At 39.9% G+C, this 14670-nt stretch overlaps 1 protein-coding gene across 1 annotated transcript; it reads left to right on the top strand.

Moving 5' to 3' along the window:
• Positions 1-825: 825 nt before the first annotated feature.
• Positions 826-6399, top strand: LOC128735645 (protein embryonic gonad). The gene is made up of 2 exons (XM_053830130.1): positions 826-894; positions 5422-6399. The coding sequence occupies exons 1-2, from the start codon at positions 826-828 to the stop codon at positions 6397-6399; spliced, it is 1047 nt and encodes a 348-aa protein (XP_053686105.1).
• The last annotated feature ends 8271 nt before the right edge of the window (positions 6400-14670 follow it).

The raw sequence follows: 14670 nt of genomic DNA, 5'->3' as shown, positions 1-14670 counted from the left end.
ACATAGTCTACGCTTAATTTCTATAAAATTTGCTTTGTTATATTCCGGCACTTCTTCATATTCCAAGTCAGTAGGGTAAGAGCTATTGTGTGTGAAAATTGAGTATTCGATTGCTGTGTGAAATGCTTCATTCTTCCATAAGGGAGATAGTGAAGCATTTACAGCAAAGTCGTCTGTGCAGTTTGTAAAAAGTAAGTCCAAATAAACATTTTGACTATTTTTGACTGAATTTATTCGATGCAGGCCAAATTGTGAAATTTTGTCGAAAATGTAATGCAATGTTTCATTTTCGCCTACTACTGGAAGCAAAATGGATTCATTGTCAATGTCTACAATGAAGTCCACATTGCGCTGATTGAAGTCGCCGTAAATATGTAGTTTTACTTCGGGTTCCATATTTGAAATAATGTTTTCTACTGCTTCGAAAAATAGTTCATAAGACTGTTTATTAGCATGTTCGGGAGGAAAGTACACGGCTGAAAAAATGTGTACTTCGCCGTGTATGGTTGCTTTGGCCCATATATTTTCAAATTCGATGTGCTTTCTAGTAATTATTTCTTCCGAAGTAAAGTCAGAGTTTATAGCTATGAGGACACCTACTCCAGATTTTTTCTGACTTAGAGACAAATTACGGTCGTGCCGGAATACGTTAAATAGATTTCCAAAAATTTCTTCGCTTTTGACGCTTTCGTCCCAGCTACTTTCGGTTCCAAGAATGACTTTGAAAGAAGATGATATTACATTTTGATGAATTGTCTGTACGACTGCAAGTCAGCTTCTGCTTCCGGCGGTAAAAGTCCATATTCCTGGTAGACTTCTAGAAAGATGCGCTTTAGATGTTCGGGAGACGTCGGGAGTCTTTCGGATGCCAAAAGCATTCGAATGCTGGTTGATGTTAGTCCTTCTATACAGACTGACGGCTGCTGGTCTTTCATATATGCCAGGTACAGGCGGACGATTTTCATTATTTTTGGGTCGCGCAGTCTAGCTTTCAGAAAGCGCCCGTCGCCGTTTGTTGACTGCTGAGTGAGCCGGACTATAGGTGGACGCATTGGGTCGCATTCAAACAGACTGTCTTGAGGAGGTGCTGGAGCTGGGTGTGAGGTATTGTTATTGCTGGCGTTGTTATTTCCGTTTTCGTTCAGGGTGGTGTTAGTCTGGTTTTCGATTCTATATGGATTACTTGTTTCGCTTTTTTGGAAATTTATGAATTTGGATGTTATGTCCGTTGTTGGTGGTCCAGAAAATTGAAGTTTTGCAGCTGCCAGCAGGTCCTTGTCCAGAGGTAATGCATAATTTTTTGGAAGCATTGGCTGATTGCTTTCGACAGTTCTATGGATATTGTTGTTGGTGTTGTCATAGTCGTTGCTGCTGTAGATATTATTACTGACATTGCGGTGTTCGCTATTGTGCTGAGTGTAGTCGTTATTATTGTGATGATTGTGACGTGTGTTATTATTGATGTTGTCCGAATTTTTGCGCTGTCGTTTACGTTGTTGTCTGCGTCTTCGCGCTTTTCTATGGTGTACTGAGACCTCTTCCGCTTCTAAGAGAGGGGGCTCCTATACAAATGAAACACAAATTTTCTCATAACTCGAGAACTAATTAAGCAAATCGAACCAAATTAGGCATGTGGGGGTTTCAGATGGCAGAATTTTTTTCTACGTTGTACCGAAACCTCTTCCTCTTCTAAGAGGGGGGGCTCCCATACATATGAAATACAAATTTCCTCATAACTCTAGAACTAATCAAGCAAATGGAACCAAATTTGGAATGCAGGGGTTTCAGAAGACAAGAATTTTTTCTATGGTAAATTAAGACCCCTCCCCTCTTTAGAAGGGGGTCTCCCACACAAATAATATACAAATGTCCTCATAACTCGAGTACTAATCAAGTAAATGGAACTAAATTTGACATGTGCGGGTTTTTGGAGGAAAGAACTTTTGCTATGGAGTACTGAGTTCCCTTCCCCTTCTAAGAAGGAGGGGGCTCCCATACAAATGAAATACAAATTTCGTCATAACTCTAGAACTAATCAAGCAAAAAGAACCAAGATTGGTGTGTGAGTGTTTTTGGAGGCTTGCATTTATTTTGAATTTATTTATTTTATGATGGTTTGAGACCCTTTACCCTTGTGGTAGGAGGATAAGGACACAAATAAAACAGAAATTGGTCATACATTGCCATTTCAACCTTTATGATGCACACAAGTGATTTTTAAAAGAAATCTCTATGTCTCAATGGTTGCTGGCGTTGTACTTATGAACCCCGCCCACGTATTTCAAAGCCACCATTGCATTCAATGAAGAATTAAATCTGAATTTAGCGCTCTTCTCTTTTAAACATTCTCTTAAACAATGGCACTCACAGATTCTTATAAACTTTAGTGATGTTCGATTTTGCCAGTTAATCGATTAGTTAATAATCGATTACTTTTTGGGCGGCCAAAAATCGACATCGATTAATCGGCGCTACATAATCGATTAATCGAAATAATCGATTGGTTACAACCTTTACGTCTTCGACACCAAAAATAAGGGTACTTGCAGTTACACCTTCGGCTCTATCTCCATTGTTGTTGAATCGATTTCTATAAAACAAAGAATGCCATACCAAATAAAGGTAACTCTCCGTTTTGATTCAAAATTTAGCGGATTTTGAGTGGCTCTTCGCCTCCGTAACCAACAGTCCCTGTAATGAAATCACAGCATTTTTAAGACGATGTTGGATGGTTATTTGAACGTATTTTGGCCCAATCTAAATACTCCGTCATCGGTCCCATCGGGGTCCAAACTGGTAATTTTTAATTTTTTCTAGGAACGTGTAAATGTGGCATAAAATCTGGTAGACACGAGGCGTAGTCGGTTAAGCTGAGTAAGTTTATCCAAAAGTTTCCACAGTAAATTCGTTTTTGGACTAGGTTTAAGTTTGCTCTAGTCGTAAATTAACAAGCATATTAACACCTCTTTGTAAAATGAACGCGACACTACATATTTTAATAGCGCATGGAGCAAATATCGTATGAATAAATTCAGCACTTTTTTCAGCAGGCGAGCATCAAAAGTTCATGAAATTCAACTCCGCGTTTTTTGGTTTTTTGTATAGAAAAAGAGGAAGGGAATTACCCAGTTTCCTAAAAATTTCTTACAAAGTTCCGTGTCTGACAGACTGATAAATTTCAAATTATCTTTTGACGGTGGCACAGTTAGTATCTAGATGAAGTTTAGTTTGGTTTTCAGACTTCAGCGTAGTATTTAAACCGGCCCACTACGGCCAGATTGGCTGATCAAAAGCAAAACCTTGGGCTTAAACGACTTGACTCCTCTATATTGCCAGACTTCACAGCCGGCTATTAGAGTACAGTACAGTTACGGGGCTAGTGCAACAATCCTACTGACTCTATTGCAAAACTATTTCTCGTTCTAAAAATAGAATTGACAGCATTGCGCAAATTGTATATTTAAAAGCACGCAAAAGCCTCTATTAAGCTCCATTGCAGCTTTGAAAGCAGCTACCCAAGTAACAATTCAAGGCTGATCAAATTTTTAAATTTTTAAATAACCAATTTGCGCAAAGCTGAAAACAAGGCGCACAGAGGCGATATAACTGCTTAACAAGTGTTTTTCCGCCTCGAATAAAATAGGTTGTATAAGTTCTCCAATTTCGGCGGAATAAGTATTGTACAGTTGTTTACATAAATTTTATTCTTTGCATATTCAGCTATGGCTGAATAATTATGGCTGCTAAAACGTTTATTCAGCGCATAAATGTTTCTTGGGTAACGTTACGGTTATAACGGCATTATAAGATGATATCTTAAACAATATCAAGTGGAGTAAAAATAATCATGGTCATGGTAAACACACTTATAACTATTTTCTAGTGAGATTTTTATTCGTTTGATCAGTTCCGCTAAAACCTATACTAACTCCGGCAGTCAGTTTCAACGATCCATCTAGCGATGACCTTGCACTGCATGAAATCCACAATACTTGATTGATAGTTCCATTAACACTATTACTAGCCCTTTAGTTTCTATTTTCATCATCCTTCCAGGCAACCAGTAGTAAGTAATTGCAGAAAAGGAAATTAATTAGGTATTCACCGTTTCTCTGCTCTGGTTGTCTGCAAGACGATAACATCGATGACGACGGTGATGATTAAGCTGATGGTGCCGAAGATGATGATGGTGTTGATGATGATGATGCTGCAAATGGTTGCATATAAAACAAATCTCCTGCCGGTGTTTTGTGTAGCAGATCTCGATAACCCCCACGATGCATCAGGCGATTGTGCGATTCTTGATTACCGTCTTCAGCGCGGGGGTCAGCGAGTATCCTTCGCCAAAGGGCTGGTAAGAATAATGGTCCCGAGGCGTGGCGACCCTCTATCAGCTGCGCACTGTTCAGTCATTGACAACCGTTGGTATAGTAGCAAGAAGCAATGGATTTCACCACAGATCGTTCAGTTTACTTGATGAAGTGGTCAATAAATAAGTCGATCTGCACTTTCCCGCTGTGCTACCGAACGAGTCGTCTCGGTCATCTATCGCTACTGATCTGCTCCCGCTGCTGTGCTTAGAAGGTCGCTTGGATCTACTGATGGATGGATAGTTGATACTGCAGATAGATTTATCATTTTTGCCGGGCTGGAGGTGCGCTTGGAGTGGATTTGCTGCTTTTATTTTCAGTACAGCCTCATAATGGAGATGTTGGCAAGAATTTACACCAATCGCAAAGCGATTGTCGGGCGTTTGCTGACGGCCTTGTATTAGTTGGCTTTTGCGATAAAATAGTTTAGATAAGATAGACATACTCTTAGGATAAAACGAGCAATGATTGTTCAATTTCTCGACTCGACCCTGCCGGGTTCGTCGTTGGTGGCATGCAGGTGCGGTGAGTTTGCGGATTCCGCAGCTGAGTGTGAAATGTGGTGCATTGTTTTGGAACCTACAGCAGCCTCCTGACTGGAGCAATTATTGATGTGAACTCTGCCGTACGCATTACTTACCGTTGGTTTTGCCTGTAGGTAATAAACTATTCGTTTCGAACTGTCCTGGTAGTTCAACCGGTGACCTCGTTATTAAGACATCTTCGGAAATTTCACGCTGCTCATCTGGAACAAAGCGACCAATTTGCGTCCATTCCATATGCAGGCACGATAATTGACTTGTAGAACTGGTTTCACCCCGAAATTGGCAGACACTCCTTGGAGCGTCTTGCTTACATTATTTTTTGTTATTTTCGTGCCGCAGGTTTTGACGACAGTGATGCTCATCTCATCTTGCTTGCATTTATGAATAAGCATTAAATCGTGTGACATTACACTCGATACGTGCCCGTTCATAACGGGGACTTTGCCGGGTCGAGCACAAAGATGTGGTACTAACTTTCTTCTTTTCTTTTTCTTTTCTCCTTGCAGTCATTCTTCGGTCGCACGTACAACAATTTGTCATCAATATCGGAATGCAAAAACAACGGCGAGTGTGTCATCAATAAGAAAAACCGAACCGCTTGCAAGGCGTGTCGACTTCGCAAGTGTTTGGTGGTTGGAATGTCCAAAAGTGGATCTCGATATGGCCGCCGGTCGAATTGGTTCAAAATCCATTGTTTACTACAGGAGCAACAGGCTCAAAAGAATAGTAATAACAACAATAACAACAGCCTTACCAGCAACAATAACGACACAAGTAGCAGCATTAATAATAGCAGTAGCAACAACAACAACAGCAACAGTATAAGTCACAATAACACTGCGGGACTGCTGCCGAACGGATTCCTGCCGGCCAATTTTCTTTCGAATCTCTGCACCAACAACAACAATAACAACAACGTACCGCTGAAAAAGGAAATCAAAAGACCCAGTTCCCCCAGTGACTCCGGTGCCTCTTCAGCGGACCCCGAAGACAGTCCCGTGTTTAGAGATCCTTTCGCTGGCAGCATTCACGCTGTCTCTCCTAAGGTTGAAGTTCCCGAAGTGACGCTTACCAAGATCAGTCCCAAGGTCACCCGAACCCCATCGTCGTCATCGTCCTCAACGATAACCACCACCGACAGCTTTCGGCCGGCACTGGACCGGATGTCACCGTTTCTTTCGCACCACGGGCCCTACCGACCGGAAGCCACGCCATACTTCCCGATGCCTTTCGCTATCCCGCCGGTCTCGCTAGCGTTGATTGCAAGCGGAAAGCGCGACCACGAGCAACAGGAGCCGATTGATTTATCAATCAAATCAAAATCGTCCTGTTCCTCGGGCTCTCCTCCACTCAGGCCGAGTTCGTCGTCGCCATCTGCAGTTGAAATCAGTGACTCGAGGGACCACGTCTTGGCGGAAGCGGGCGTTTCCCGGCCGGTCCCGTTGGACTTGACATTCGTGCGATCGAAACGGTTATCCGGGTGATACCAGTGCCTAACCACAACTTAAACCACTCTTTTCGAAATGTGATTGAAATTTTAATGTTTGCTGTTTTAGAATCATTTGTAGGTACTATTAGACATTTAAGGTTAGGTAGAATCAGACAAACAGAAAGTGCCAAAATTGCCTCTGGATGAAATCTTGTAATTCAGTAGAAGAGAAGTAGTCCTCGCATTTAAATGACATCCAAGGAGGCGAGCACTTGCATTTGTACTTAAAGATAGTATTTTGAACCCATTTTATACAGTCGGCCAGTTGCAGTTGCTGTGTCATATTTAGCACCATAATCGAATGTATTCATCCGAAGCAGCATATATGAAGCACCTTTTCCGTACAGTGATAGTTAGTAAGGGACACAATGGCCAGTAGAGAAAACGTTTGTTGAAGTACTTACTCTCAACGAAAGCCAAATTTTGAGAAAAAAAAACTAAACAGACTATGTAGCATAGCATCACGAAGCCAGTTTCAGCCATTGGTGCCAGATGATATTGTACAAATTGCCCACATACTCACAAGCGGTTCTCCAATAGGCGACAGTAGGGAACCAGATTAATAACTATAAAAAAATAAAACACAGAGATTTCACCTCCGGACGATTGTTGCGTCAAACAATGCATTTGTTCTTAGCTGTAGGGCCCTGGCAGAGGAGCTCTGCAACATTAGGTTAAGTTTGAAATGATTTAATTGAGTGTTGTTACTTTTTACTTTTATTATTTATTGACTGTGTATACTTTCATCGGCATTCCTCACTCGTAATCGTGTAAAGTGTGTTGTACCTACTCGTTTCATTTCAATCCTTTAGCGTTTTGTTGATTTCGTATTTCTCATTCTGTACAAAGTTTCGAAATTCTTAGTGAATTTTAGCACTTTAGTCATGCCCGTATTTATAACAAAAAAGAATGTCAACTCTATAAGGAATAAAATTTTTGTTTCAGTTTTATGAATAGCTTCGCATTATTATTGAAAGAAATTATTTAAACTTTTACTCTTGAAGACTGGTGTGTGGTACAACCAATGTCTTCATATTCGTAAGGTAAGGTCATTGGGATCGATGGTTAATTATCAAGTAGCAATGACAGCTGAACTACGAAACTGAAACACGTGAAAAAAGTCTTTCTTTGTTAAAAAATGACGAAATTACAAATTTCCATCATCAAAGAGCGAAGTTAGTGGTACTCAGGAGTACTCGACAATTACTGAGTTTTTTAACGAGAAATTAGCCCTCAGCATGTATTCATGACTATCATGATTGCTTTGAGTTTGCTGGTAAATAGGTTTTAATGGCTCTTTAGTTGCAATTTTTTAAATGTAGTACAGTAGATTCGCTAGGATAAATGTTTATTTGTCTTACATTATTGATAATCTTCAATATGCAACTCAGTTCCATCGACATTAATGTTTTTCTGATGAGAAAACTGCTTATGCTAACCTGCACTTCAAAATATAGTTACTATATATATATAGTTCGGCGGATACAAAAATCGAGAGCCAATTAAACGTCAAAAGCGGAGCCAAACGTTTTTCGAAATTCGAATTGTGGGAGTAATGTTAATAAACACACTTTATTTTCATAGAACTAGTCATTTTCAACACCCGCTTGCGATTATTTTCCGTAAAAGTCTGCACATTTCTCCATAATTTCAAATTTAATTTCAAAAATCAGGGATGCCAATTCGCCTGGTTTTCTATCTGCCGAACTATATATATAGTAACTATACTTCAAAATCATTTCAGTATAAAACATAAAGCATAAAACACACACAATACTAACCTCATCGCGTATCGCATTTTACCTGAATATTTTAAACAAAACCGGCCCTTCACTTCACTTGAAATGTAGTAGTTAGAAAACCTTTAATTGTAGCACATCATTACCTGGTTCACTTTCCGTCAATATATCTCCGCAGTTGGTAGAAATTTACAAAATATGAAAGCAGACGAGCATCTACTCTACATTTGCACATGCAAAAGATACTCTGCATGCACTAAGAAAAATATGTATGTACAACTGGCGTAAAAACTTGCGCAGTTTTCATCCACCGAACTTTTCACTTAAAATTTGCGTTTCAGCGACTTTTGCTCATACAAGCCATTTCATCTAAAAATCTGGCAAGTTTTATTTACTTCATTCTTAAACATAAGACGAAATGCATGCCGACTGCAAACCAGATGTTTCCAAAATTATTCCGGTATATGAACGTATCGATTTTTCAGAGTGCATCTATTTCATGCGGCAGGGGGATCCTCATATTTTTTCTTTTATCTCTTGCTCGTAGCAAGTCAGTGGTGCCATACAAAATACTAAGATTGCTTTTTCGTCATGTAATAAAGAAATCTAACGGAAGATGTGGCAAAATTACGTTGGGTAAAGAATACCAGCGAATTTTGTGTTAAGCTCACGCGTAACTGAAATGTTCATCATATGTTATCCCTTTAAGCACGGAGGGTTTTAGTTACGATATTTTTGGTTTTTGGATCAATATAAATTTTTTTTATCTCTCGAGATACCAAAAACAGTGTATTCTACACATTGCAATAAATGTTTGCTAAATTTAGCAACCTACACAATTGTGTTGGTTCGGCCTTATCTTATACCATTGCACTATGGGCAAAAACGAGCCTAAAAAACGGACGCAATTAAGATATGGCCTACAGGCTGATAAAATGTAGGTGATCTTATGTAAAATTTTCCGGAGAATCGCATGGTGCCCACCGCTTTCCTGTTTGTCATCGGGAAGTGCTCCATTTTGCTCATTTTCCCCTACTTTTAACATTTTTTACTCTTTTTGGACTATACCAAACCAGGCTTTTAAAAAACAAAACATGAAAACCTAATTATTTTGTGTAAAGAAGTCCATAGGATTGAACGGGGTAGACCCCTTTTAGTTTAGAGAAAGATCATCGCTTCGAGGCTCATAGACTTCAGCTTCTTCTAACATTGCTCGTCAAACTGCATGTACACACACAATGCGTTAGGTTATTTGTCGCTTACAGTTTATATTCTATTGGCAAAACAATACAAATATAAAATGATGATATCTTAACCCATAATATCCTAGCGTATGATATATCATACCTAGTCTTCAATGGCTGTTTACTGCTGAATTTCAATATTAACAATAGCATTGTTAATATATCACTACAAGAGAGATAAGACATCAATCTGATGTGTGTGAGAAAATCTGTCAGTTTTTGTCATTTCATCTGCATTTTCAACAGTGCAAAGTTGTGATAAATGGCGAAAAAAAGGTGAAAAACCCGATGTAATCCACCTAGTGGTGAAAGGAACCTTTGTTATACGGTCTTACTTGCTATTTGAGATAGAGATCGACACGTCTTCGGAAAATAATTCATCTATTGGTTGTAGTTGCGTAGTGCGTTGGTTTACATAATATTTTTGAAAATTGAATAAGTTTACAAAATTTGAACAAAATAGGAACACTTTTAAATTTTAATGAAAAAAGGATCATGAAATTGCTGAGTAAGGATAAGTAAGTTGTTATTAATCTGAGTAAGTGGAAATAAAAGTAAGTTGTAAGAGGAAATCTTATCCTTTAGCATATACATTGTCTAGTAAAGGTCTAATTTGTAGGTTTTTGAACTAGGCATAGTTTCCTGTAATGCCATTCTATTTGAATCACATCAATAGAGTTTTCTTGAATAATTTTCATCAATTTTTATTAACTCACGCTGTTGTATTTTATACAACACGTGTAGGTTTTTCAACGCCATATTGTTAGTTACAAATCGTTGTTTAACTAACGTATATTCTTCAACAAACTTATTGTGAGCAAAATATCATAATTATTCAATGCATTACTAAATTAAATTGTTGGGAAAATTTATGCAGCAAAACTATCAGCAAATGTAAAATGTTTAAAATGTATCCGTCTGCTGATAGTCGAGTAATTCGGAGTCAAAATTAGGGTATTTTTTATAATGAAAGTTCTACAGTTCCTAAACAAGCAAACATACAGGTATACTATTTTCAGAAAAGTTGTGTATTTTTACTATTTGTACAATTTTGTAGTACATGAAAAAGTCATGCAACAATTACCAAAAGAGCAATAATAGAAAAACTGATTTTACAAATTCATATACAATAAATAAGATTTTTCTATCTTCGCTGCAGAGATAGAAGGTTACTGTCTTTAGCAAAATTTTTTGTAATAATAACTCTATAACTTTGCAGAACACATCAATGTGTTATATTGACACTGAAGAAAAATATTTTTTTATTTCACTTTTAGGGGGATTAATAAAAATTTAAATTCCACCAGACGATAGAGCTTCCAATTTCAAGAAACTCTTTTAAAGGTTCGATAAACCTAAAACCAAGTTTTTCCAGTCAAAACTCTAGTGCACACGTTTTCTTTGGTTTGGGGCTATTGTGCGCGAGAGTAACTGTGTTACAAAAGATGGCGCGAGTGTTCGACGGTTAATATATTTTAATCGGTAAAACCAATTCTTATGAAATTTTGCATATATATTCGTAGTCTCAAAACCTCTCGTTTGATATTAAAATAATTGAAATTAGTTAAATTATCTTGGTTAAAATCATTATAAATTATTGCAAATTTTGGTGTGGTGTATACGGTTGCTCATAACTTTCAAATTAAACGTCCAATCAAAAAACCATTCAATAGTGATCTATTAGGATATATTATCTTTCAAATGAGACTTATAGCGCATAAATCGGTTTGGCCATCTCTAAGAAACAGGCGATAATTATTACCTTGTCAAAACAGGTTTTTTAAGCATAACTTTTAAACTACTTGATTGTTTTCAATTAAAAATTCCTGAACAATTTAGCTTTAATAAGGGCTTTCATTTGATACTAAGATCGTTGAAATCGGTCATGTAGTTTTGAAGAAACCCGTGTCACGTATTTTTCACATTTTTGCTTATAACTTTTAAACGAAACGTCGTGTCACGAAACAACTCAATAGTGATCTACTAGACAATAACACCTTCCAAACAAAAGTAATAGCGAACCATTCGGTTCAGCCATCTCTGAGAAACAGGCGATAGAAAAAATCATTACATACATACACACACACACACACACACACACACACAGACATTGCTCAAATCGTCGAACCCTATCGATTGGTATATGTGACTTGGCCCTCCGGGCCTCGGATCAATTTCGTGTTTTTCGACCAATTTTTAAACCTTTGTTATAGTATAACAAAGGTAAAAATGGAGAAAAATACTTTGTCTCCAAAACGCATGAAGATTCTACATTTTGTGACGAAACATTACCTGAAATGTAAATTGGTATTTATATGTACAGTTTATCACAAAATTCGATAAGAAATATGTAAACAACTTTGTAATATGTTTGTTTGCAACTGAGCCTATGATATATAAAACCTGCAATATTTTTGCCTTGAAACTATTCCAAATGACGATTTTGAGTTTCCCGGCATATTCGAGCCATAATATAATGGATTACGCAGTTTCACTTTCATTACTAATTTCACCTTAAGAGAGTCAAAGAGAAGGAGAGAAAACACGAGGGAGAGAGAAAATTGAATAGATTGAGACAGACAGTTATAAAGAGGGAGAGAGAGAATTACAGAGAAGAGAGAAAAGGAGCTAGTCAGAGTACCGGACGTACTCTACGGTGTGAGGTTCTAACCCACTAAAAACCTCGCTGCTCCGACCCAAAATCCCTCCCCGGGACCGCCGCTAGGCATTACTTCGGGAGGAGGGTGTGCCTATGCACTACACGGCTACTTGTCGAGACGTGCACCGATGTTAGGATGGCAGGCAACTTAACTTCTATCCATTCACGGCCACCCTGGCAGGATTTCTTTCCGTACGTGCTGTTACTTTGTCAACTTTAAACTCTGTCATCGTCGTCTCGAGTAGTCTACGGCACCGGAGTAACCCTACACCGAGGATAAGTTCTCCGGCGGTGAGACCGATTACATGTGACTCTATTTAATGACTCGACTTTTGGGCCTCGCGCCATTTTCGCTGCAGCAGTGCCGACATGATTTGTGTGATGGTTTGCTCAACCACATTCCACGTGTGGACATTACGACATATTTTTTGGATGACATTATCTGGGCTGAAGTCCTCACCGCTTGTGGCAAACCTTGTACTTCGTATTGCGCCAAATACTACGTGCTCTGGTGTTTTTTTCTACGACAGCGCACTCCGGACAGAGAGGTGACTCCGCGTGGCTGAATCTATGCAGGTACTTCCTGAAGCAACCGTGGCCTGACAGGAATTATGTCAGGTGCAAGTTGACTTCCCCGTGCTCCCTGTTCATCCACGTTGATCAGCCGATGTGTCCACCTTCCATTGACCGCGTTGCCCGATTCGTCTTGCCACTTATGCAATGTGTCTACTCGTGTTCGTTTCTGAGTTCCGCGGATGCCTCTATTTCTGTAACATTCTAGATCCCCTTCCAGTACTAAGCCAATGGGGATCATGCTGGCAGTGAGGCAAACCGCTTCCAGTGATATGGTACGGTAGGCATTCATTACACTCATGCTCATCAATCCGCGAGAGGTTTTTTTTCGTTATTATTGCCGAAATCTATACAGGGATGTCATACCTAAGTATTGGCGTGACTACACTAACCAGGAACCTCCTCGGGCTACTACATATCACCGAATTGTTCGGCAAGATTTCGGTTAGCGCTGTGATCGCTTTGCTGCCTTCTGACAGGCATAATCGATGTGCTATTGAAATTTAGTTGGTCGTCGATAATCACGCCCAGATGCTTCACTTCACGCTTAGAGTCAATGATGCATTCCCCGACTGCGATCTTCGCCTGCTGCACTGCCTTTCGGTTGCTTATCACTACCACCTCTGTTTTATGCTGATCTATCGTCAGCTTATATGCTCGCATCCAAGCTTCCACCATACGTATGGATTCCGTGGCGAGTACCTCCACCTCTTCTCGTGATTCGGCAGTTACTAGCAGCACCACATCATCAGCGAAGCCGACAATCTTCACACCCCTAGGAGGTTCAGCTTTAATACTCCATCGTACATTGCATTCCACAACGTCGGACCGGGGATGGAGTCCTGAGGAACGCCCGCCGTGATTGTTATCCTTCTCTCCCCTCTGTCTGTCTCATATATCAGTGTCCGATTTTTTTCCTGTGTGGACTCATCACTACGACCAGCATAGTTAATCTATTGTGATATCGCCCGGGTGTTTGCTGTATGACCTGCACTGCATTTTTTTTTGCTATAATCGCTATTGAATGAGCGTCATGCTTATTAAATTTTATGCGTGTTTATGTGTATTGGGGTTTACCCTTCCTTCAAAGCTTGATCTACTTTATCCACTTATTCCTCATTGCCAGTACTTACTATCCCATATTATGGCTGTCTCTGGCGAGGACTCATTCGTTCCTCTGACCAGTACACTTAACTGTAGGAGGGACTTTTGCACTTTCAAGAGGCTTCAGTGGGTAAATTTGGAATTTAGCGTGAAGGACGGGTAAAGAATAAACCCATGCTAAAGTCACTTGACATCGAATGGGCTGATTCTACTAAGATTCGAACCCACGATCACTCGCTTGTCAAAGCAGACTCGGTAACCTTACGGCTACGGAGCCCCTCCATTAGTGTCCGATTATGAAAGTAGCTTTTCAAAATCCTGCAGCGATACACAGGAACCATCATGCTGTGCAACGAACGGGCGTTTGCTTCCCAGATGGCACTGTTGAAAGCATTCCTCACGTCTAAGGTGACCACCGCACAATAACGATTTCTCTTTTCTGTTGTTTTTGGGCATTTTCCGCAGCATCCACTACCTTTCGTATGGAATCTATTGTAAGCCTGCCATTTCTGTGCACTGGAGAGCCGCTTGAGACCAACACGTTGGTGCCCCATCATCGTCTGGTCGAGTCTCTGGTTCGGGAAGATTATCCGCTCGATTTTCCACACTCCCTTTTGACGAAGTCAGGATCAGCGAAGAGACTGAAAATCCTCCGTACAGCAAGTCGCTGTCGAGGTTGAAGATGGTCTCCAGCTCTTCCTACTTCGTTCGACTAATCGCGCGCGATTCCGTAGAATCTGACTCCATTGGTTCCGGCTTTGTAAGGCAGCCGGTGCCTAGAAGTGGATTTTTTGTTTTGTTCCCAAGAATCCCACGAGTTGATAGGAAAGAAAAGTCCGCCACATCAGAGCCTCTCATGATGCGGTAAAGGCAGATTATTGTGGAGGGCGCCCTGGTACTCCACAGGCTCCGTTTGCGGCTGAGTATTTCTAGAACTACCCCCCCCC

The sequence above is a fragment of the Sabethes cyaneus genome, chromosome 2 (assembly GCF_943734655.1).
Source record: "Sabethes cyaneus chromosome 2, idSabCyanKW18_F2, whole genome shotgun sequence".
Classification (NCBI taxonomy): domain Eukaryota; kingdom Metazoa; phylum Arthropoda; class Insecta; order Diptera; family Culicidae; genus Sabethes; species Sabethes cyaneus.
Note: the sequence above shows the minus strand (reverse complement) of the source record. Positions and strands in the feature narration are given on the sequence as shown.